A 22421-nucleotide genomic window follows, 5' to 3' on the forward strand; every position below is an offset into this window, starting at 1 on the left:
GGACTCCTGAGCAGCCCCAGACCCCGCTGAGGCACCACCCCCGTGCCTCTCTGGGCCTCACGCCTTGCATGGCTCCAAACTCCACCCTCAGCCCTCCCAGGCCTGTCCCCAACCCTGCAGGTGGTCCCTGAAGCCCCAGTGGCTCACTTGTCAGGCTTGAGGTCCCTGTGCACTATGCCGTAGTTGTGCAGGTATTCAAGGGCCAGCACCGTCTCCGCGAAGTACATGCGGGCCATGTCCACGGGCAGCGGGCCCATGTTCTTCAGGAGTGTGGCACAGTCACCCCCTGCAAGGGGCCAAGGTGCTCAGAGGCATAGGCTGTACAGCCTGCCCAACACCTCCGCACCCTCCCTGCCTGGTGCAAAGGTCCCCAGTGGTACAGAATCAGGGTGGAAAACTGGGTAGGGCTTTGGGGAGGGTAGACCCTGCCTCCTGCTTCTCGCCCCCAGGGCAGCAGCTCTGTTAAGGGTGCCTACAAAGTGCACATTCTCTTTCCTTGCCTGGCAACATGCTCGTAAATGGCTGCTCCTGCACTTACCCGAAGGCCCTGCTCTATCCTGAACTGCAACCTGAAGCCAAAATTCCTGAGCCCTCCCCTATTCTTCTAGCCTCCAGGCCTCTGCCCACCAGTCTCCCCTGCCTAGGATGTACATCCTTCCCCTATCCTCTAGGGTCCTGCCCGCATGCTCTTCTTTGGGCTCCCCAAACCCCGATCCCCTGTTCTAGACTGACGGTCCCCAGGGCAGGCTGGGAATGCAAGAAGATTAGAGCACAAAGCACCCTGGCCCAAGGAGGGGCTTTCTCCCGGGAAGAGGGTGAGTTCCCTGTTGCTAGAGGCATGCAAGCCCAAGGGACCGCACCTTCCACGTACTCCATGACCATGCAGAGGTGGCGCCGGGTCTCAAAGGAGCAGAACATGCTGACCACAAAGGGGTTCTCGGCGAAGGTGAGGATGTCACGCTCCACGAAGACCTGCTGGATCTGGTTGCGCAGGATCAGGTTCTGCTTGTTGATCTTCTTGATGGCAAAGCGCTGCCGAGTGTCCCGGTGCCGCACCAGGTAGACGGCCCTGGGAGGAGGTCCAGGCTTGCTGGGGCCTGAGCTCAAGGCCCCGGCAGACCTGGGACACAGACCTGGGCCCAGGACCCGATCTGCTGGGCCATGGCCTGTGCTGAGCTCCCCACCTGGGACACCTTTCTCCATTCCCGACCCCTCTTCCCAGGTGTAGGCTGCCCTCCTTGGTGCCCTGTAAATGAACCAGACGTGGCCCCGGTGTGCTGGCCCTTAGAATGTTTACTTATTCACACTGGGCTGAGACCCATTAACTCAAAACCCTGCACCAAACTCAAACCAATTTAAATATAGTCCAAATGAGCCATTTGGCCCCTTCTGGCTTTACATACCTGGTGAAACTGTACCCCACTACTCCCGGCCACAGACAGGCCCTGGGCCTATAAGGAACCCACGCAATGCTGTTGCTGCCCTTTGGGGCTCTCGGATCCACAGACTTGCCACCATGCCATTGGCCCCCTCTCCCATCTTGCTCTGATGGTCTCAGGCTGTCCGGGACTCTCCACACCCACCCCTCTGCAATCTGCCAGTGACAAACAGGGCTCACTGCATGCCACTGCCACCATGTGGTCACCTTTTTTCTCCGATCAGAGCCTGCTACGCCTGGACCAGGGATGAAACCATCTGCGGCCATGCCTGGCTGTGTTGTATCTCCTCATCCCTCTGCAGGCCTCAGCTTCCCTGTCCATACACTCAGAGGCCATGGGGCCTCAGGCATCCCCGTGAGTATGTGAGAAATGGGCCCATGGGGGACCCGAGAACTCACCCGTAGGCTCCATTGCTAATGAGCTTGATGGTCTCAAAGTCGCTCTCGCAGGGCTTCCTCCGTGACGGGCCGACCAGGGCATGGCTCTGGGGGGCAAGAAGGGTTCCGGGTACTGGCCCCCTGAAGAGCGGGCTGAGCTCTTCTAGCCCCCAAGTCCTGGTGCCTGATGGTACTTCCTCTCCCACCCAAACTTCTCCAACTCACGGTCCGAGTTTCTGAGCTTTTGCCAAGCTGTGCCCTCCTCTCAGAAAAGCACACATCCTCCAAAACACCTTTCCGGTGCCCCCTCCAGCCCCGCCTTGCCCTTCCCACACAGCACGGCAATCTAACCCTCCCCCCTTGCCCCCACAGCCACAGGCATTTGTCAAACACCAAGTCACACAAACTTCTGCAAACCCAGACCCTCCCTTGGCTGTCTGGTCTGCCCTGGGAAAAAATAAGACAGGTGTGGGTCCCCATCGCCCTGTGCCTTACCTCCAGGGACTCGAGCGCTGGGGCTTGTCCTCTGTCATCGAGGTGACTCAGAGGCACTGTCTCTGCAAGATGAGGGAGGAGCCTTAAGTGGAGCCTCCACATCTTGTCCATCACCCAGAGATGCCCTGGGGCTTCCAAGGCTCATCTGGGACTGGGAACCTGGAGCCTCCCCTGACCAGCTCCCAGGACACTGCCAACGAGCCCGGACTGTGTCCAAGTCACAGGCGGATCCAGGAGGCTAGACTAAACAACTGAGGGGCCGTCCAGGAGGGCTAGCTAGCAGGCTCCGGCTGCTCAGTCTTTATCAAGCCCAGGGTCCCAGCCTTGGGCCAGTGAACACCAGTTGTGACCGGCCTCCTGGTGACCTAACAACTCCTAGCTCACAGTGTGGCCCAGGGGGAGCCCCTGATAGCCCAGCCCCGGGGCTTGGTAGAAGATGGGAATGAGTGGTCTCTGAACTGTAAGCTGTGACAGTGGCAATGAAGAGTGTTTCATGGCCCCAGAGCTAGGCTGGGATGTGATGCGGCAGAGCCTCAGGGGCGAGCGAGGCCCCCTTCCATCCACAGTGGGCCCCCCAGGGGCTGGGTAGGTGATCTGCAGCCACCTGCCTTACTTCTGCTCCCTCTGACACCCGGCTACCCCCAGCACCACCTGCGTCGTCTTCCCTGGACAGAGAGGAGGATGGCTTTGGCCCCAGGGCCGATCCGCCAGTGCTCAGCCTCGGCACGCCTGTGTCTGATGCCCTGCTCGCCCTCATCTGCCTGGAGCCTCAGTCTCTCCAGCTTTAAGTGGGGATAACGGCAGCCTGGTCTCAGACAACGCAGAAATGACGCTGGGTGGGCACCGACTATTACAGCCAGGACCCACCAACCCCCTTGCCTCCCCCAGCTTTCCTGTTTTCTCTGCTCCTCAGCTGTACCCTCTCTTTGCTCTTCCAACACACCAGGCATAGCCCCACCTCAGGGCCTTTCTTGTTCCCCATTTGGTTCTTCCCCCTTTGCTTCCCTGGGTCAGCATCTGGTCACCTCTCCATCCTCAGCTTGAGTGTCACCTCCTCTCAGAGCCTGCCCTGACCACCCCTGCACTGGGCAAATCCAAGTTCCATGCTTCCCTTGTGGACCCCCATGCCCTGGCTGTCAGGGGGAGTTTGTCCCTACAAGTGGCCCCGTCTGACTCCCAGTCCACCTCTAGGGCCACAGTCAGATGAAACTGAGAACAGGCTTTGTGAATTTGCAGGACAATATGAATGTCATCGCCAGTGGTGGTCCCCTGGTGTCCTGGCGTGTTTCAACTTGGCATTTGAGGACACTGACTACCCAAGGCCCTGGCAGGTCAGGGGTCCAATGTGCAGCCAACTGACTCTGGGGCCCTGGACATTTCACCCACAGAGGGTCTCACAGGGACCAAGGGCAGGAAACCGAGAGACAAGGACCAAGGGCAGGAAACAGAGAGACAAGGACCAAGGGCAGGAAACAGAGAGACAAGGACAACATGACTCTACTTCAGCCTCTCCTCAGTCTCCTCCTTCCACCCTCCCCCACCCAGCTCACCCTCAAGGGGGTCCTTAGCCAGGCCCAGCTGCCCAATGATGTACTGTGGCAGGTCCGTCTTGATGCCCTGGCCCTCTCGAGCCTGGCCCTCAGCAGCCTCCAGCAGGTGGTAAAACTCCTCAGGGTCGAACTCCTGGGGGCGCAGAGGGCTGGTCAGCCGGGGCTTGGTCTCATCGCCAGGCCTTCGCAAGGGCTGTGCCTTCAGTCTGGAGCATTCTGAGCAGTGGCTCCAACTTGTCCCTGGGGTCTCAGCTCCGTCCCATCCTACAGGAAGCCCACCCCAGCCTGGCAGCCTCTCAAAGCCCTACACAATGGGAACTGTGTCTTGTAGCTTGGGGATCTGGCCTCAGCTCTGCAAGGGCCCTGCCCCTGGCCATGTTAGGGGACTCACGAGGCATTCAAGGAGCCGTGCAGGCCGTGAAATGATGATCAGCAGCTTCCGGACCAGCTGGACAATGAAGCCGACCTCCTCACTGTCCGAACGCTCACGGGCCTGCAGGCGGGTGGGCGGGACGTCACTCATTGGACGTGTCCCTGCCCCACCCCACCCAGGACCCCAGCCTCAAGCCCCCCCACCACCACACACATCCTGCAGCAGCCTCTCCAGCTTCTCTTGCATCTCTAGGAAGTAGCGGGAGGTGACAAGTGCCTCTCCAGACTTGGCCAGGCAGTCGCGGGCCAGCTCGACGATCTGATGGTGGATGAAGCCCAGGACGCCATCGGCCAGGGCCAGCCGGGCACCAGGTGCAAAGGCAGTGAGGAACTCCTGCAGACGGCCCTCCATCTGGGCCGTGGCCTGGGCGGGGGAGACGGGCGGCCAGTCATGGCACGGGACTGGGGAGCAGCAAGAGCAGATGGGAGTAGAAGAGACAGCGGGGAGAGAGAGATGCGACCATGTAGCTGGTGGGGGCAGAGGATGGCGGGGGGCAGCATTTGAGACCAAGAGGGAAAAAGAGCAATGGACAGATGTGGGGATACAGCCAAGAAGACAGAGAGCCTGTCTACCACACAGATGGAGAGCAATGTGGACGGGTGTCGGGGCCGGTCCAGCCACAGGGCACTGCCCACCTTCGGGAACCTCTCTCGGTACACATGGTTCATCATGACGATCTCGTTGTCGAAGTTTCCTGTTGTGCGTCCAGGGCTGAAGGGGGGTGATGATCAACTGGTGACGTGGGAGCTGAGACCCAGCCCAGGGGTAGGGGCCGAGCCAGGCCAAGGTAGGTTCCCAGCCAGTGAGCGGGGGAGGAGGAGCCACGTGGGGTCCATATGCCAGCCCGAGAAGGTGCTAGGGCAGGGGCTAGTGGTCAAGGCCTAGCGGTCAAGGCCCACCTGAGGCTGCGGGAGCGGGGTCGAAGGCGGGGTGAGCGGTGGCCACCCTCTTCATCAACCACACTCTCTGAGCTGCGGAAGTGCTTGGACAGGAAACGCAGTTCGTCTGGCGTCGGTTGGAAAGGAAGCTGGTGGAGACGCTCCCGGGAGGATGAGCTCGACTGGCAGGAGTGTGTATGAGGGCCGTGGTTGGTGGTCAGCACCACAGCCAGGACCCCAGCACTGGGCCTAAAGGCCAAGGCTGCCGGCTGATCATCAGACAGTAATATTCTCCTGCCTGGCCCCTCAATACCCCAGCTCTGATGCCCCCTCCTCCAGGAAGCCGTCTCTGCCTGTTCCCTTGGTAGCCCCAAGATCCCCTCCATCCAGGCCTTGACCCCACAGGCTAGGGATATCTGTATATTCCAGACTGGGCGCTCCTGGGGCTAAGGCTGGGTCCTTGCAGGGACCTCCACATGGCCCAGCATGTAGCACCTCGGCAGAAGCTAGGAGTTTGCAAACTGCACAACTGACCCCCGGGAAAAACCAAAGAGATGTCCCTCTCCAACCCTGCCCCGCCCGTCTGCCCACCAAGGGGGACCGCAGGTACCGAGACGGTGGAGCTGGGCGTGTTGGTTCCATAGCCAGAAGATGGGAGGGATGCCAGGGACCATCTTCTGCCATCAGCCCTGAGGAGGAGGATCAGAATTGGAAGGAAGGCATGGCCTGTGCGGTTTGTGGGGACCAGGGGTGAACACTGTGGCTGCCAGATTCTGGCCCGGTTGGAAGAGGCACTTTATAAGGCTGAGAACAGTGATTCAGGGTGGGCAAGTCCACTACGTGTCTCTTCTTCATCCTTCAGACACCTCCTCGAGAAGTCCTCCTTGACTTCAGCTGCCAGAGAGTTCCTACTCAGCCCCAGTCAAAGCTGCCACCTCTGAGTTGTACCTGCTGGGGTACACTCTGGCCACCGCCACAAGACTGAGGACTCCCCAAGGGCCAGAGTCCAGCCCCTCAGCACAGGGCATGGCAGACAGCAGGTACTCAGCAGGTGTTGAATGAATAAGTGACATTTGAATGCCTGGCAAACAACAGGTCTTCCACCAGCTCTCGTCAAGTGAATGAATTACTTTCAGTGAATTGATGATTCTTAGACCTGGTGGTGTCTCCTCTCCCCCCCAGGGGCTCGTTGAAATTACCTGTCTGTGCGAGGCACGTGGCTGCCGAGAAGCAGGGGCAGAAACCAGAGGGAGGGACCGAGGCAGGGCAGGGGCCAAGGGATGGGAAAAGGCCAATGAGGAGGCAGGTCCACCGGGTGCATGCGCCCTGCCTGTCCCTTCACCAGTCATAAGGACAGCATCCCCCAAAGCCAGGGACTACTCACCTCCGGGCAAAGGGGAAGCTGGCAGCTGACACAGCTGAGAAGTTCCGGGGACTATCCAGGGGGCTGTTGCCTGCTGAGCAGGAGGCCAGGGGAAACTGAGTCATCAGGGGTGAAGACAGGACACAGTGCCCACCCGCTGGCTCCCATGCTCACCAGTTGGGACTGACAGAGGTGACAGGGGCCGGGAAAGGGTTGGTGAGGGTGTTCCTACCATGAGGCTCTTGCGGTTCCCACTGCGGCAGCTGTAGGGGCGGGTGGGGATAAGGTTAGATGTTAACCCAGGGCTGCAGCTCACTCGTGGCTGGCTTCGGGGCAGGGCAGGAAGCCGGGCACAATCGCTCCCACTCTGCCCCTGGCTGGACTCCCCTGTGGCCCTTACTTAGTTCAGATTTCCAGGCCCAGAGTAAGTCATATTTGACAAGTATTACTATTATTAAATCTACTATTACTGTTATTATCAGTGGTGGCATGAAGTGCTTCTGGCCTCCTGGTGGTCACCGTGCATGGCCAGGAGCCCCTGGCCTGCCTTCTCAGGCTTCCGCATTCACACTCCCACCCCCTGCACCTTTCCCACACCTGGCGGGAGCTCTGGAGAATCAGCACAGGGTGGAAGGGACCCTGGATCCTGCAGGTGGGTTAAGGCAGTCCCCCATTCCATTCTGTGCACACTTTCCCAGGGCACTGGCCCTGTCTCTTGACAATATGCCTCCCCAAGAATCCCCCTAAAATGCCAGTCTGACCCTTAAAAACCTTGAACTCAGGATATTGCACAGCTGGGCCCTGTCTCTTGTTCTGTCAAACTGTTGCCCACACATTTCTTTCTATCTTGGCTCCTGGCCACCAGCCCCTGCCCAGGCTGAAACCACCGGTGCCCTGGCTCCAGCACCCACCCTGGCAAAAGGAAGTTGGGAGTGACACTGGCACCCCCCCCCCCCACCAGAGCAGTCGCCCAGCAACAGCTCTGCTTGCTACTGAGTGCACCAGCCCACACACCCGGCCGCCAACGCAGCTCAGCCACAGCCCTGTACAGGGAGGGAGGCGAAACCTCCGGCTTCACGGGGCCAGAAGCAGTGTCCCAGGTGGAAGGTACAGTGCAGGCGAAGGTGGGGAGGCACAGTCAGCCACTGACCCAGGCAACAAGACAGGCATGGGGTGAGGGGCAGGCGGTGTTTAGGTCCAGCCTGCCCAAAGCTGCCCCTCTGAGACTCAGTTTTCCCATTGGTATACCTTGCAAGTGCTGGGGAACCTTTTTTTTTTTAGAGAGAGAGAGAGAGAAACATCCATGTGCGAGAAAGAAACATAGATTGGTTGCCTTCTGAGGCACCCCAACTGAAGACCAAACCCACAACCCAGGCATGTGCCCGGACTGGGAATCCGGTTTGTGGGACAATGCCAAGCAACTGAGCCACACCAGCCAGTGCAGTGCTGGGAAGCACTGCAGTGCTCTCTCTCCAGTGGCCTTAAGCCCTTTTGCTAAGTGTGACACTTGAGGCCCATCCCTCCACCTGGCGGGACTCATGCTGTCGTGCCTGCTGGCTCCACTGTTTGGAATGCCCTTCCCGCCTGGTAAAATCCAGCGTTCCCTCCTCCGGGAAGCCTTCTTTTGTATCTGTCTGATAAGGGTGTCTGAAGGTTTGATAAAACCAGTACCCATGGCTCAGCTTTGGTGGCAGGTACACGTACTGTCATTTTTTTCCCTGACAAGACTTGTGGGACCTGGTGCACAGCCATGTCCCCCCAGCAAATTAAGTCACTATTTGTCAATCCCAACAAGCTAGGAGGTGGGAGAGACCACATGCACCCATTTCCCAGCCCAGGGAAACTGAGGCCACAGATGTCCACAGCCACAGGGATTGTCCTCTAATCTGACGTACAGAAGCAAAAGTGAAACCCCACAGGTTCCTGCAAAACTTCCTGCCAACCCCCTACACACACACACACACACACACACGCACGCGTGCGCACGCACGCATGTGCACAGGCACGCACCAGCCCCACATCCTCTCCCCGCCCTTCACCTGGTTCCTTACTCCCACCTCCACCTTCATCATCTGTCACTTCCAACAGCATTTGGGAAAAACACTTGGGGGCCCACCTCTTGTTCTTAGGCAGGGCATTCTTGAAAACGGCCGAATAGAAGGTGTCAAAGGGGAAGTGAGCACCATCTGTTTACTTTCTGAGCATCTGTGGCCTGCTATCTGTTGAGCCCTCCCTGGAGGAGGCCCAGGACCCTGAGAAGCAGCCTAGCACCACCCATGTGGCTCAACAGGAGAATATGGCAGAAAACAAGAGCCTGAAACCAGTTTGCCTCACCCAGTCCCTGAGGTGCCCATAAACCCTGTGTGGCTCCCCAGGTTCCGGGAGAAGGATCTAAGCCCTTGGACTTGGCATTCAGGGTTCCACTGCCCAGCCTCTGCCTGTGCTCCCCTGTGGGAATGCCCCTTCCCAGCAGGGATCAAACACACAAGTTCAGAGACGTAAAGAAACTGCCTGAGGTCACAGAGCCTGGCAGTGGCTGAGCTGGCATTTGGATCTAGGTCCGGTAGAGTCCACAGGCCTTGCTTAGTATCTGCTTTTAAGAAGGGGACACTGAGACTCCAAGAGAGGCCAGGAGTTGCTCTAGGTTAAACACAGAGATTGGTGCTCCCGACACTACCACATGCACCCCAGCCTCTTGCGGCACCAATCTGTGAACCAACATTTCTAGCTGGGGTCCGGAGGAAAGATCACCATCAGTTTTTCCAAGAAGCTTCTCCCCAGGTCAACCTGGGCCCAGAGCCCTGGGTTCGAATTCTGCCTCAGTCTTAACTCCCTGCTGCCTCATCCGCCCCAACTGCGATCCTGACAGACAGACACTTCAGTGTGGGCACCCAGGGACATTAAGAGGGTGTCTGAGACCCAAGCGGATACCTCGATCCCAAAGCGTCCTTTCTACCACCTCAAATAGTGGCCCTCGCCACACCTTGGAGACACACTCCTGGCCACTAGTATCTACTCCGCCGGCGCCGTGACCCCTACCTCTTGGAGCGCTGCAGCAGTGCGCCCTTGGCCAGGCGGCTCCTGTGGCCCGGAGCCGCCACCGCCGTCCAGTAGCTGGGATCGGACATGCTGCTCCTTCCCTTTGTGCCTCCCGAGGCCCTGGAGGCGCGGGGGCGCAGCCGGCAGCAGCCGAGGGCGAACCTCCGTAACGGGATCGACCCCGGGAGCCCGGTAGCGCTGGGCGGGGTGAGGGGGGGCACCGCGGGGCTGGGGTAGGGAGGCGAGGAGGAAGAGCGTGCAGGGGGGCCCCGCCCTGCGGGGCCTGTCAGGGGCGGGGGAGCGAAGCGGAAGCGTTGCCAGCAGCTCCGCGTGCGACCGAGTGGGCGGAGTGTTGCGAGGGCCGCGGGCGGAGGGGTGGGGTGTTGCCTGGGCCGCGGATGGAAGGTCCGGGCGTTGCCAGTATGACAGTGGCAGCGGGGACCTGGCATTGGCGGCAGCTGGAGGTTGGGCCTAGGAACTTGGCTCTTTTCCCTCAAAATGTAAATCTGATCGCGGACCCCTTTCTCTCTCCAGTGGCCCTAAGCCCTTTTGCTAAGTGTGACACTCGAGGCCCATCCCTCCACCTGGCGGGACTCATGCTGTCGTGCCCGCTGCCTCCACTCTTTGGAATGCCCTTTCCGCCTGATAAAATCCAGCGTTCCCTCCTCCAGGAAGCCTTCTTTTGTATCTGTCTGCCTTTGTCTTCCACAGACTTGGGCTCCTTGGGGTCCCAGCATCTCCCAGTACTGGACTGACACAGAGAGCATGTTCAGCAAACTAAGTCAGGGCATATGACACACTCCGCCAGTCTGTGTGACAGAAAAGGCCATCAACTTGGCCACTGTCAGGAATCAGGTGCCCGATTTAATTTTGCAAGTCTCAGTCTTTTCAACTGTAAAATGGGAGGAAAATGGGGCTGACAAGATTATAGGAATTATATGTAAATGTAGCATAGGGCTAAATTCTAGGCCTCTGTTTCGCCAATCCACACGTACCGCTCGTGGAACAGAAGGGAACCCAGCAATGGGCTGGGGGTTCAACGCCCTGTGTTCACCATGGAAGGAGACATGTCTCACACAGTAGACAATAAATGAATCCTTCTTCCTCTCATAACAGCCCCAGGAAGTCAGGGGCAGCATCACCCTGAGGGCGGCCCCCTTGCAGGCCACACAGCACTTTGGTAACTGGACCACAGCTGATGCTCTGAGGAGGGGAGACTGGGGTATAGAGTGGGTGTTGCCGCCCACTGTGTAGCCCTAACCTGCCTATCTCTCTTGCCACCGGTTTTGCTTCTCGAGTCTCTCTCAGGCTCCCCATCCTGTCCCCTCATACCCAGTGTCACCATCAGTGGCCCGTCCTGTGGCCCAGATGCCTGCTGTATGTCTCCCCAGGAGGGCTCTCCAGGTCTGCCAGGCTGGGGCTCAAACACTTATGTCTGGCAATTCATTCACTTAATGAACATTGACTGAGCACCTACTGTGTGCCTGCCTCTGCTGAACCCTGGGGACCCAGTGAGAACAAAGCCACAAATAATCCCTGCCCTCAGGGGTCCCTAGTCTGGTACAGGAGGCAGAGAACATATGGAAAACAATTAAATGAACATGTTAATTTCAATCACTAAGATGGAGGGGGAAAAAAGGACAGGTGTAACACTGGCAAAGGACAGGTGTGACACAGCAGCCAGCTGAGTTAGGGAGAAGGAAGATAGGCGCCAGCCATGGACAAAGAGTGCCCTAAGCAGAGAGGACAGCTCACGCAAAGGTCCTGAGGCGGGGCTGAGGGGAACATGCCAGCAGGGCTGACCACGTAGGCACTGTGGGCTCCAGGGAAAGTAGTTTTATTGTAGGAGCCATGGGGAGCCATGGAGGACATGTGAGTACGGGAACAGTATGCTCTGAACTAGGTTTGTAAACCTGCCTATGTCTGCTATTGGGAAGAGGAGCTGTGGGGGGCAAGAATGGAGGTGGCAGGACACTACTGAGGGGCTGTGACAGGGCCTGGGAGGGGGACACTGAGATCTGGACCAAAGTGGGGCTATGGAGACAAGTAGGTGAATTCTGGACTGCATTTGAGGCCAAGGGACAGGTCTTGTGAGGGGCCGGATGTGGAGATGAGGATGGGAAGGGTCACTGATGGCCCTTAGGCATCTAGCCACCTGTATAAGGGGAGCTTAAGTGGACCCAGGTCTGGGGACCCAAGAGGAGATGAAGCCACAATCTTGTATCACCATGTGCTGACAGGCTGTACCCACAAACTCCCCCAACATGTGCTGAGGACACTCCTGCATAGTTAAGAAAGCAGCTGTCTCTCATCCTCGGCCGTGGCCACACTCTGCACCGCCTCCGCACCCCCATCACACCCACTGCACCAGTGTTCCCAGTAGATGCTTCTCCTGTGTCCATCTGGCCTCGGTTTCTTCCTCTGCAGAATGAGGGGCTGCAGCCAACAGTGAAGAGGGCCTGTGGCCACAGCAAAGCCTCCTGTGGGAGACTGGCCAAACCACTAACCTTCGGCGCCAGCCCAACGCTCACCAAATTATGTCCCTCCCATGCTTGCACCACTTCCATGGCTTCTCATTGCTGTTATAGCAAAACTCCACTCCTGAGTGAATCCCTCTGCCTGAGCTCAGACCCTGCCCCTGTCCGAGACTAGGGCTCTGCCTCTCTGCTTGTACTAGAGTGTGTAAATGGATGCGCCCCCGGAAGGGGTACAGATCCCCCGACCCCTCACTGGTCTGACCACCTGAGCCCTTCCTGCCTGCCCATGAGATGTCCACACCCCTCTCAGCCCCATACCCTGTGCAGCTAGCTCCCAGCACCCTAGGTAGGAAATCCAAATTCTTCCCATCCTGGCATTCAGGGCCCCAGAAGGAACACTCCTCTGTAATGCTGTTCCTGCCTGGAACAGCCTGTGTCACCCCCTTGTCTGTGAGGGTCCAACTCAGGACCTTCTTCGACCCCTCTTACAACCACCACCACCAGCAGTGCCCTCCCAGCTGCCGCCCTTTTGTTCACGCCACGAGCATTAACTGAGCACCTGCTGTGTGCCTGGCGTACCCGGAAGGTATAGGATGACTAGGACATATCAAAGTCTGGCCCTCAAGGTTGCTCCAAGAGTTTTGGGTAAGAAAAATACGCCAACTGTCACACACAAAAAAACATGAAAATCACACCCATGATGAGGTCTGGGTGAGAAAAATAGATGGGTATAATGAATGTAACCAGGACTTGAGCGCCCTTAAACAAGGGGTGTTCAAGGAAGGCTTCCTCTTCTGTGAGCTTGATGGAGACTTGAAAAATGAAGAAAGGAGGACCTGGAGAAAATGAAGTTCTGGGTGGAAAGGGCAAGTGCAAAGGCCCTGAGGCTACACTAGCGCACATTCTGGCAGTCCAGGAAGCTGCTTGGCTAGAGCAGGGTGAGTGATGAGGAGACGAACAGGGAGGAGTCAAGGGGGTCGAAGGGGCCGGACCGTCCTGTGGGAGACTGAGGGGACAAATGTGGGCTTATTCCCAGGATGTTTGCAACAGGAGAGGCAAGGACCCAGTTCCTTGCCTGGTCCAAAGCGATGAGGCTCTGCTGCCCCCTGGTGGCGAGGAAGCCGCCCAGTGACCGCTGCTAAAGCCCCAAACTGCCTCCATTTCTTCCTGGTAAAACTGGCTCAGCTGCTCTCAACAGGTTCCTGGGATTTCCTGGGGTTGAGGCCAAGAACTCAGAGTCCATTCTGGCCTGACACTGTCTCCCAGGTGCCTCTGGACATCATAATCTGAGGTCCCATACCTCTGAAGTCTCAAGTGTCCTCCTTTGCTAAGTAGGAGCTACAAGCAGTCCCGTCTCCCACTGGGCAACCAGACTGGTCCAGACCCACCATCTCCTACCCAGATGTTGCCCTAGCCACCTCCCTGCCTCTGCTATCTCCACTCCTATCCTCTGTTCCAGCAGACCCTTTCTTCCCCTTATGGCAGCCACAGAAGCTTTATAAAAATCTCAGTTCTGCCCCAGGACCTTTGCACATCCAATTCCCTCTGCCCGTTGTCTCTCTTCCCATAGTTCTATCCATGGCTCAGCTCAAACATAATCTCTGCTGTGAGGTCTCTGTCTAAATGTTTTGGGGTTTTTTGCTGGTCTAAGTGCTTTATTTTTATTTTTAAATTTTATTTTAGTTGTTGTTCAAGTACAGTTAAATGTATTTCTTTTTTGTCCACTCATTTGTTCATTGCCCACTTCCTGACAGTCCCATGAACAAGGGACTATGTTCATCTTGTTCACAGCTATATCCTTAGCACCTGGCACACAGCAGGTGCCTAAGAAATGCTTGAATGAAGTGACTGAATGAAGGTATTTGCCTATTGCCTGATACCCAGCATAGGTTCCAAATTGTTTTCTTCTTCCCATTTAAGGCCTGTGGGAAAAGCTGAGCAGCTCATTCACATTAAGATGTAAAAGACTGATGGGCCATCAAATTCTAGGCACCACTGACCTCACACTTGTTGCCTCCTTGAAGTGGTGCCTGAGCTATGTGGGGAGCCCAGGAGGACCCTGGTTTTCTGTCTTGTATGGGGGCGAGACTCTGAGCCCCATCAATCACAGAGGGTGGCTCACACTCTCAACAGACTCTGGTGGCCAAGCTGGCTCTGTTGCTTGGCCCCCTGACATACTGAGCCAGGAGAACTGGTGTCTCCTCTCTGAGCCTCAGTTTCCTCAGCTGGGAAATGGGGTCAGGAAGGGGGCCTCACTCCCAGGGTTGTGGAGGGAACGGGAGGCTGATTCTTTTCTGCCTACACCTTTTCAGCTGGTTAAGCTTGAGTGTGTGTGTGTGTGTGTGTGTGTGTGTGTGTGTGTTCAGAGGGAGGAACTTTCTGGCCAGCGGAGAGGGGAGGATCCCTGAGGTCACAGCCTGGGAGCCAGGCCCATTCACGAGGAGGGTTCTGAGCCCTGTGAACCCAGCATCTGTCTCAGGACCTTGGGCAACAGCTCAAGTTCTGGCCTTGCCCTGGCCACCTGTTGGACAGGGGACATGCAGGCTATGGCTGAAAATGGAATTTCCCCATCAGGACCCTAGTGTAAGTCACAGTCCCATTTTATATAGTGGTAAACTGATGCCCAGAGAGGTGAGGCCAGCAGCCCACAGTATCTCTGGGCAGTTTCCAAGAAGACTTTGGGGTGTACCAGGGCATGTCTGAGCCTCTCCCTGCTCGCTGACACTTACCTCCAGGGGTGCAGGCCCAGGGAAGGGCTGCAAGGGCTGCAGGGGCTGCTGGGGCTCAGCAAGGACGGGCTCTGGCTACTCGGAGATAGACTGCAAAGAAAGAGGCCAGGGACGGTGAACCTGGCAGCGGCCCCTTCGTGTGGCCTAATCCAAAGGCCGAACTAGGGCTCCGGTTCTCTAGGAGAAGGGAGAAGGGACCCAAGGCCCAGGATTCTGGATCTTCTGCAGGCCTCAAGGACCAGGACAGACAGATTACCTAGGAAAGCTCCCTGGAGGCAGCAGTGCGACTCTGGAAGATTTAAACAGAGACGCAGGGGAAGGGTGGTTGTCAACCTGCCTGCCCACCCCGCCTTTCCCCTTCCCCAGCCACTCACTCGAGGGTCAGCGCCGGGATGTGCAGCTTGTCCCTGCGTGACTTCATGGTGAGGCCGGGACCGCGTCTACACGGCCGGATACCAACAGTCCCTTTGTGGCCCCCAAACCCTGCTTGTGGTTCAATCCAACAGGGACCGACAGACACGGACGTGGGGACAGCACACCAGGCGGACGCGGCAAGGGGCTGGGCCATAGGGGGCCCGGAGGGCGGGCTCTCTCCGCTTCGGGGCGGGGCTCGGAGCCCCGCACCTGCGCGCAGGCCCAGCAAGGCAGCAGGAGTGCTTAGGGTGCGGGCTGGAGTGTCGGGTGTCACTCTCTTGTGGGGAGGGACACCGGGGGAGGGAGGGACTGCCAGGTCCTAGGCCCGCGGACTGAACCAAGGGAAAGGAAGGGCTTCACTGCCTCCTCTGCTGCATCATTTCTCCATCGCCTAGTCCCGCTCCCCCTCCGACTCTTCTGCCCTGCTCCCTAGGGGTCTTCGGGATCCAGGATTGGAGTAGGCCCCGCCCCTATTCTCCATCCCAGACCTTGGCGACCCCTGGCGGCGGGTCTCAGCCTCTGTGCGCACATCCAAGGACCTCGCCCCACCTCCAGGCCTGTGCTCCGTGGGGATCCCTCTGCCCGGAACGTCGGCCCCCTCGTTCAGATCCGACTTTGGCCCCACTCGTCCCTCCTCCGCGAAGCCGTCCCTACACGACCACCCGGGTTGCCCCAAACCCTACCCTCCCTCATGTCCAGCCGGGACCCCGAAGGTCGGGTGTCCACAGGACGGGTGTTGTCTGTGTCTGGCTCTGGCTCCCTTGAGTCCCCGGGTGGACTCAGTCTGGCATACCACAGGTGGCAGAGACCAGGCAGCCCTCAGGGAGTCTTTGTCCCAGTTCTGTCCCGTGGCGCGGGAGTTTGCCCTCTGTGGTTTGGACTGATTCACCGTCCACCACCCGACCTGGGCAAAGGCCGAGGACAGTGCCTGCTACTGGGGCAGTGTCCAAGCCCCAGCCTCTACTGAGGCTTTCAGGCCCCTCCCCATCAGCTGCATTATTCCCAGTCCCTGGAGAGCAGATGGTTAGGGCTTGAGGGCCACTCTGTCCCCACCCCCACCATCAGATTTCAAACTCTCATCCCACCCCCAGCGCTTTCCCTTTCTTCTCTTCCTGCTTCTCTCCTGTGCTCACTCACTCCAGCTGCCCCCATCTCCCAGCTGTTCTTCCAATGCCAAGCTGGTTTGCACCTCAGGACCTTTGCCCACGCTGTTCCCTCTGCCTGAAATGCTGCTCCCCTTAGACTTTCCCCCCTGGCCTCTTCCTCTTGTTCCAGATTTAGGCTCAAATGTCACTTCCTCCAGGAGGCCCCACATCTTCAGGGCTCAAGCCGATGTGCTTCATTTCTATTCTTCATAACATCACTTCACCATCACTCTCCCCAAGAGAGTGTGAGCTCCGTGGGCAGGGCCCGGCCATGACTAGTCCCCATGTCCCCTGTGCCTGGAACAGAGCCTGGCACACAGTAGATGCTCCAAAAAAAAGTTTGTTGAGTAATTTCACTGAGGGGCAAGACAGTTGTACCCCCAACTTGGTTGAACACAGTCCTCAAAAAGAGGGTGTCAGCACTCACCCACCTCCAGACCATTAGCACAAGGTAAACCCCACCCTCTCCAGAGCTTTGTTTTCTCCATCTGTTAACCAGCCAAGGTACTGAGCAAAATGTTCTTTGAACCTTTGGGGATCCAAAAATACCAACCTATAGAAATGCTTATGTGACCCTGAAGGATACAATTTTCTACCCATGTTCCCTGAAAGGAACTGAGCTCCCCATCAAGGAAGGCAAGCAAGAAACTTCCAGGATGTTAGGTTGGAATTCTTGACTCTGGGCTCTGGATGCCAGAGAAGTTTGCCCCCTTCTGAGCTGGGTGCCCTTGAGCTAGTGATGCAACCCCTTTGCACCTCCAGTTTCCTCATTCGCAAACTAGCTTGGGCCTCCCAGCGTGCGGTGAGGCCAAAAGGTAAGGCCAAGTAAGGCACTTGTGAAGCCCTTTGCAAACACTAGGGATAGGGTCAAGGTGAGAAGCTCTGCTGTAGTCGTTAAATAAATTCATGATTTGGAGGCTGCTGTTGAAATGTCTGTGCCCAGCACCACGGAGTCCCCACCCAGCCCACCAGCCCCAAGTGAACTCACCCACGTCCACGGCGAGGCAGGCTCAGCTCCTTCTGAAAGAAGATGAAAACAATGGTCATTTCCAGGGACACAAGCTGTTCTCATCCCTGCCCACCCCCCACTCATCTCACCCAACGGTGGGTCCCATATTCTTTGCCCTAGCTATGCCTTCTTTTTGCTTGCCCCACACACTGGGCTCAGCTGTGCCTTGGCATTTTCACCCCTGCTGTGTCCTCTGCCAGGCCCACTCCCTTCTCCTCTCTAGTGCTAGTTAACTGCACCTCATCCCTCAGGTCTCAGCTCAAGCATCCCTTTCTCTAGGGATCCACCTGGGGAACCTTCCTGATGTTACCTCCAACTTGGAGAAGAGAGAACTGAAACGTGGGGAGTGCAGTCACTCGGTCAAGGGCCACACAGCCTGGACAGAGGAGATCACAGATCCGGACCCAGGCCCAAGTGTTCCTAGATTCTGAACTTGTGCTGCATGACCCTCTGAGGATTTAAAAGCTCTCCAGGTGAGCCACATTGGAGAGTGCACTCCGGGTCCACAGTAGACCCCAAGCGCAGGCCTCTCTTTGCCCCGCCTGTGGTGAGAGCACCCGGGGTTGGGCAGGTCGGCTCCAGAAGTCCCTCCTGGACTCCTAATCTACCTCCCTGTCCAGTTCATACCCTGCCTGCATTAAAAATAACTTCATTATTTAAAATAACAAATCAGTTATATTTATAAAGAAGTATGCCAACAGTACTAATAATCTGTCGAGGAACAAGAGGTCCAAGGAAAGAGAGGGTCCTGAGTCTGTCTCACCCTGCCCCTCCCAGATCTGAAAGTCATCCCCTCTGCACCACAAATCCTACCGGGCTGGGTCCTGGGTGGGTGAGGAGCGAGGCAATGGCCCATCATCCCCCTACTGAAGACCCGTTTAGAGCCCAGCAAGCCGACCTGCCCAACCCCGGGCGCTCTCACCACAGGCAGAGCAAAGAGAGGCCTGCGCTTGGGGTCTACTGTGGACCCGGAGTGCACTCTCAAATGTGGCTCACTTGGAGAGCTTTTAAATCCTCAGAGGGCCATGCAGCACAAGTTCAGAATCTAGGAACACTTGGGCCTGGGTCTGGATCTGTGATCTCCTCTGTCCAGGCTGTGTGGCCCTTGACTGAGTGACTGCACTCCCCACGTTTAAGTTCTCTCTTCTCCAAGTTGGAGGTAACATCAGGAAGGTTCCCCAGGTGGATCAGCCATTATTTTTATTATTGTTGTTGTGAGTTGTTGTTGCACTCAGCAAGGGCCTCCGTGGACCATCCCGGTAAACTTCACATTTACTGAGCTGTCTATTGCACATCAGGAGCAGTGTCCATTTTTTTACAGTCTGGGAAACTGAGATGCTGGGGGAAGCCAGTTGCCCACGCTTCTTGGTGGAGAGCAGGCGGACAGTCCAGGTTTCTTAAGTGGCACCCCCCACTCCGCACCCCCACACTCAGGGGGTGGTGGCGTCCAGGACACACGACTATTTTTAACCTAGGTGGGCTCCTGGCTCCCACGTCCAGAGCAGGGTGTTCGCTGTGGCAACCAGTGACTTCATCGGCCCCCGCAGCCAACTGGAGGGGGCCGGAAGGGACCAAGTGCTGGACAACCCTCTCTGGAGCAGTTGGCAGGGCCTCCAGGCATGGGAAGAGGAGGGTCCATGGGGGTGTTTTGTCGCTCAGCTACTTTGAGCTCAGAAAACCAAGACATTCAAGGTAGGAGGAGGTCAACCTGCCACCCTGAGGTCTCCATCTGCTTAAATACCTCCGGGGACAGGAAGCTCACTACCATTCAGGGCAAGAGGTAATAGACCCAGGAGCCACCACCACCACCACTAGAGTCTTCTTCTACCCGCCCCCCACCATTGTAATAGGAGCTTATGCTGGCTCCCTCGTCCCCCAACTCCTACTAAGCAGAGAAACAGAGAAACTGGGATCTGGACCCGGGCACTGGGTGCACCCTTCCCAATTCCACCCATTTCCTTCTGAAGCTCCTGACAGCCCTGGATTCCCAGTCCAGCTACCCCACATCGGGGCTGTGTGACTCCCTCTAAGCCTTTCATCCTTCTGTGCCTTAGTTTCCTCATTTGGAAACTGGCCCAGTTGCATGAGGTCCTGAGAGGACTCAAAGAGCAAGTTCAAGGTGGCTTCTATAAATCGGAGCCAAGACAATAGTTCTGTAAGGTTAATGATAACCACCAATTTAACCATAAATATAAATTTGCTTACAAAATACAAAAAGATGTAAAGTGGCAGAGGGAGGTGCGGGAAGATGGTCAGCCTCCCACCCCCAAGGCTGGGCCTACGTGGAGCTCTCCCTGTGCTGCCCCCAAACCTTGGCTCCCTGCATCTTCTGCTTCCACCCTCAGGCCCCTATTTGCCGGCTGTTCCCCACTCCTGGCGTGACTCCCGCCTAAGGGGGAGTAGGAGGTGCTGATGATCCCCTGGAACTGCCCTTTAAAGATAATATTTACAGCATCTCTGTGCTTGACTGGCTTGGCCATGCTTTTTCCTTTCCAGAAGCCTCAGCTGTACCCCGAGGAGCCCCCAGTCTGGAGGAGACAGAGCAGGGCACAGACACCCCCATACTGGGGCCATTAGAAGGGACCCAGAGGGAGGGAACAGGCTGGAGGGGGCTGCCAGGCTGGGCAAGCAGGCCGGTGGAAAACAGGAGGGTGGAGGTGTGACTCCGAAAGGTGGGCACCAATCCCGATGGGAAGTCCTCAACTGGACACAAGTGGGAGAGATGTGAGCAGGGACCACATCACACAGAGCAGAGGCTTTCTGGAGGAGGAGAATAAGTTCCACTTGTAGGTGGAACTTATAAGTGGGCCATAAGGAGGCAGGATGACTTTCCACAGAACCTCCCCAGCAGCAACAGGGGCAAAGTCCACACACAGGCTCTAGGCACTTTCTCTGCTCCCGAGGCTCTGTTTGGAGATCCGGTGCTTTAAAATTCTCTTTCCAAGTGGGAGATGATGAAAAAACAGTAGCAGTCATGGAAGTAATAACAGCTCATGTTAACTGGCTCCTATAAACGCTACACAGAAGTCTGAGCTTAACCAAAACCAGGAAGGACCAGTCTCTACTTCTTCCCCTGACTCGCATCTGACACAAACTGGTGGCCTGCAAACTGGTGGTCCGTGGGCAAGTGTGGGGTTGGCTGGAGGGGAAGCAGGATGTGCCTGGATTTAAATCCCGATTCTCTCACCTACTTGCTATGACACCTGGACAGTGGATACACATCTCTGAGCCTCGGTTTCCTGTTTTGTAACATGGGACTCATCAGGGAATGGTGCTTCCTCCCCATGGAGCAGGCCCCCACTTCTGACGTTAGCAGCGCCCCCACTCGCCTACCCGGAGGCAGTTTCTCTATTTTAGGAGGCTGCGGGTGGGGCTCCAGTCTAACTGGGGCTTCAGGCGGGGCCTGTCCCTTCCCAACATCCCATTGCTCACCAGTCTGTCCCCACCCCCTCCTCTGCACCCAGACCCCTCACTCCTGCCTCTGGCCTTGGCTCCTGTCCTTCTCCCCTTACCCCTACCACACTCTCGATGGTTGCGGGGGGCAGTTCTCTGCCCTGCATCTCCCCCCCCGACTTTTGGCAGAGTTCACAGTTTTGCAGCAGCCTGGGTCCAAGACCTGCCTTTCCCCTCCTTCACCAGCCTCAGTGCCCCCCACCTCAATCCTTTCTAGGTTCTAGCTGCCTTCAGCCTCTTTCATTCCCCCGAACACCCTGCCTGCCACCTGCTGCTGCCTCTTCTGCCCCAAGGCCACCAGCTACACTTGCTCAGTTGCCCTTTTCTGGTGTGCCTGAGCATCCCACATTGCAGCTGACCACTCCGCAGGGTCATTGCTGCTTTGGCCTTTGTCTCTCTCACCAGGCTGGGAGGTCCAGGAGAAGGGTAGCAGAGGATGGGGAACATCCTGCTGCATCTTCAGAGCCAGGCATACAGCAAACACTCAATAAATATTGGATCAATGACAAATGCCAGGTTTCCCACCTGCAACCTTGTGGCTTCAGTAAGGGTGTGATCTAAGACCCAGAGGGCAATGGCAAGATCCTCTCAATACCCAGAAAGGCTGCCACCGTGGTCACAGGGCCCCTGCACGGGTTTGAACATAGGTCTCTGCTCAGCCTCCTGAACGCCAGACCAGGTAAAAAAAAGGGGGGGGGGCTTATGGCACATGGGGAAACTGAGGCCCCAAGAAGCAAGGGTGCTTCCAGCCATCCACCTCCCGCATAGCTAAGGAGCAATGGCTTGTGTCTGGGAGAGCTGGTTAAGGACTCGGTTAAAATCCCTGAGAGAGCTGGTTAAAGACTCGGGGTGACCTCAGCCTAGTGACTTTCTCAGATACAGTTTCCTCATCTGACAAATGAGCGCCTGGACAGCCCTAATCTCCCTGGCTTGCCTTAGGGATGAGCTGAGGCGGGGGCGCAGTGGCAAGTTTTAATACCCACTAATTAATATTAGTGTATCACTCTAATGGGATCAATACAACGATGGACATCTGGTGAGCGCTCAAGACCTGCTGCTGCTCATTTTATTAGAGTAGCTGGAAGGAAGGCGAGTCTCTTATCCCCTTTAAAGCTCTCAGGCTAACATCTGCAGCCTCAGTTTCCCCACATGACAAAAGAAGCGTACCCCTTTCCCGCCAGGCGAGCACTTTGAGAAGTGGTTGGGCAAGAGGGAGAAATCGGAGCGCTCCCCTCCCTCTCCCTCAGTTTCCCCTGGCCCGCCTAAGCCCCGGCCCGGTCCTTAGACCGAGTCCACTCGGCCTCGCTCCCGCCCGCTCAGAGTCCTCACCTGGAGCCCGCGGCGCCGCAGGAGGCTCGGCTCGTCCATGGTCATCTAGTCCTCGCTGTCAGCTCGCCTTCTGCTCTGCCAGAGCCTGAGAGGCCCCGCCATTGGCTAAACCGGTCAGCTGGTGCGGCCTGGCCCCGCCCCTCTGTGGAGCCCTCCTAGAAGGCCCTGCCCCCATTGGGCAAGCCCGCCCCACCCTTCCAGGGCCCGCCCCACCTCGAACCTAGAAGTAAACATCAATGAATCCCCTTAGAAGAGAGGGAGTAGTAGCATCCCCATTTTGCAGATGAGGGA

The 22421-nt window shown here is 57.1% G+C and overlaps 1 protein-coding gene across 8 annotated transcripts in view; it reads right to left on the reverse strand.

Annotated features, from left to right (window-relative positions):
• The window catches only part of MAST3 (microtubule associated serine/threonine kinase 3), a 35001-nt gene extending 12791 nt beyond the window's left edge, over positions 1–22210 (reverse strand). For 2 of the 8 annotated variants that reach the window (XM_037028951.1, XM_037028952.1), the window contains exons 1-13: positions 9575–10048; positions 6710–6798; positions 6557–6629; positions 5783–5861; positions 5194–5354; positions 4930–5005; positions 4448–4657; positions 4253–4354; positions 3862–3994; positions 2312–2373; positions 1838–1923; positions 861–1069; positions 148–286 (exon numbers count right to left, since the gene is read on the reverse strand). In XM_037028951.1, the coding sequence (XP_036884846.1) occupies positions 148–286; positions 861–1069; positions 1838–1923; positions 2312–2373; positions 3862–3994; positions 4253–4354; positions 4448–4657; positions 4930–5005; positions 5194–5354; positions 5783–5861; positions 6557–6629; positions 6710–6798; positions 9575–10023 (1868 nt within the window). In that variant the 5' untranslated portion in view covers positions 10024–10048. Of the gene's footprint in view, positions 1–147; positions 287–860; positions 1070–1837; positions 1924–2311; positions 2374–3861; positions 3995–4252; positions 4355–4447; positions 4658–4929; positions 5006–5193; positions 5355–5782; positions 5862–6556; positions 6630–6709; positions 6799–9574; positions 10050–14780; positions 14871–15154; positions 15778–17327; positions 17360–22130 lie in introns of those variants that run through there. The other 6 variants (XM_037028956.1, XM_037028957.1, XM_037028955.1 and 3 more) reach the window with 6 other exon arrangements.
• Positions 22211–22421: the final 211 nt, after the last annotated feature.

The sequence above is a fragment of the Sturnira hondurensis genome, unplaced genomic scaffold (assembly GCF_014824575.4).
Source record: "Sturnira hondurensis isolate 20B ecotype Veracruz unplaced genomic scaffold, ASM1482457v3 Scaffold0020119, whole genome shotgun sequence".
Classification (NCBI taxonomy): Eukaryota; Metazoa; Chordata; class Mammalia; order Chiroptera; family Phyllostomidae; genus Sturnira; species Sturnira hondurensis.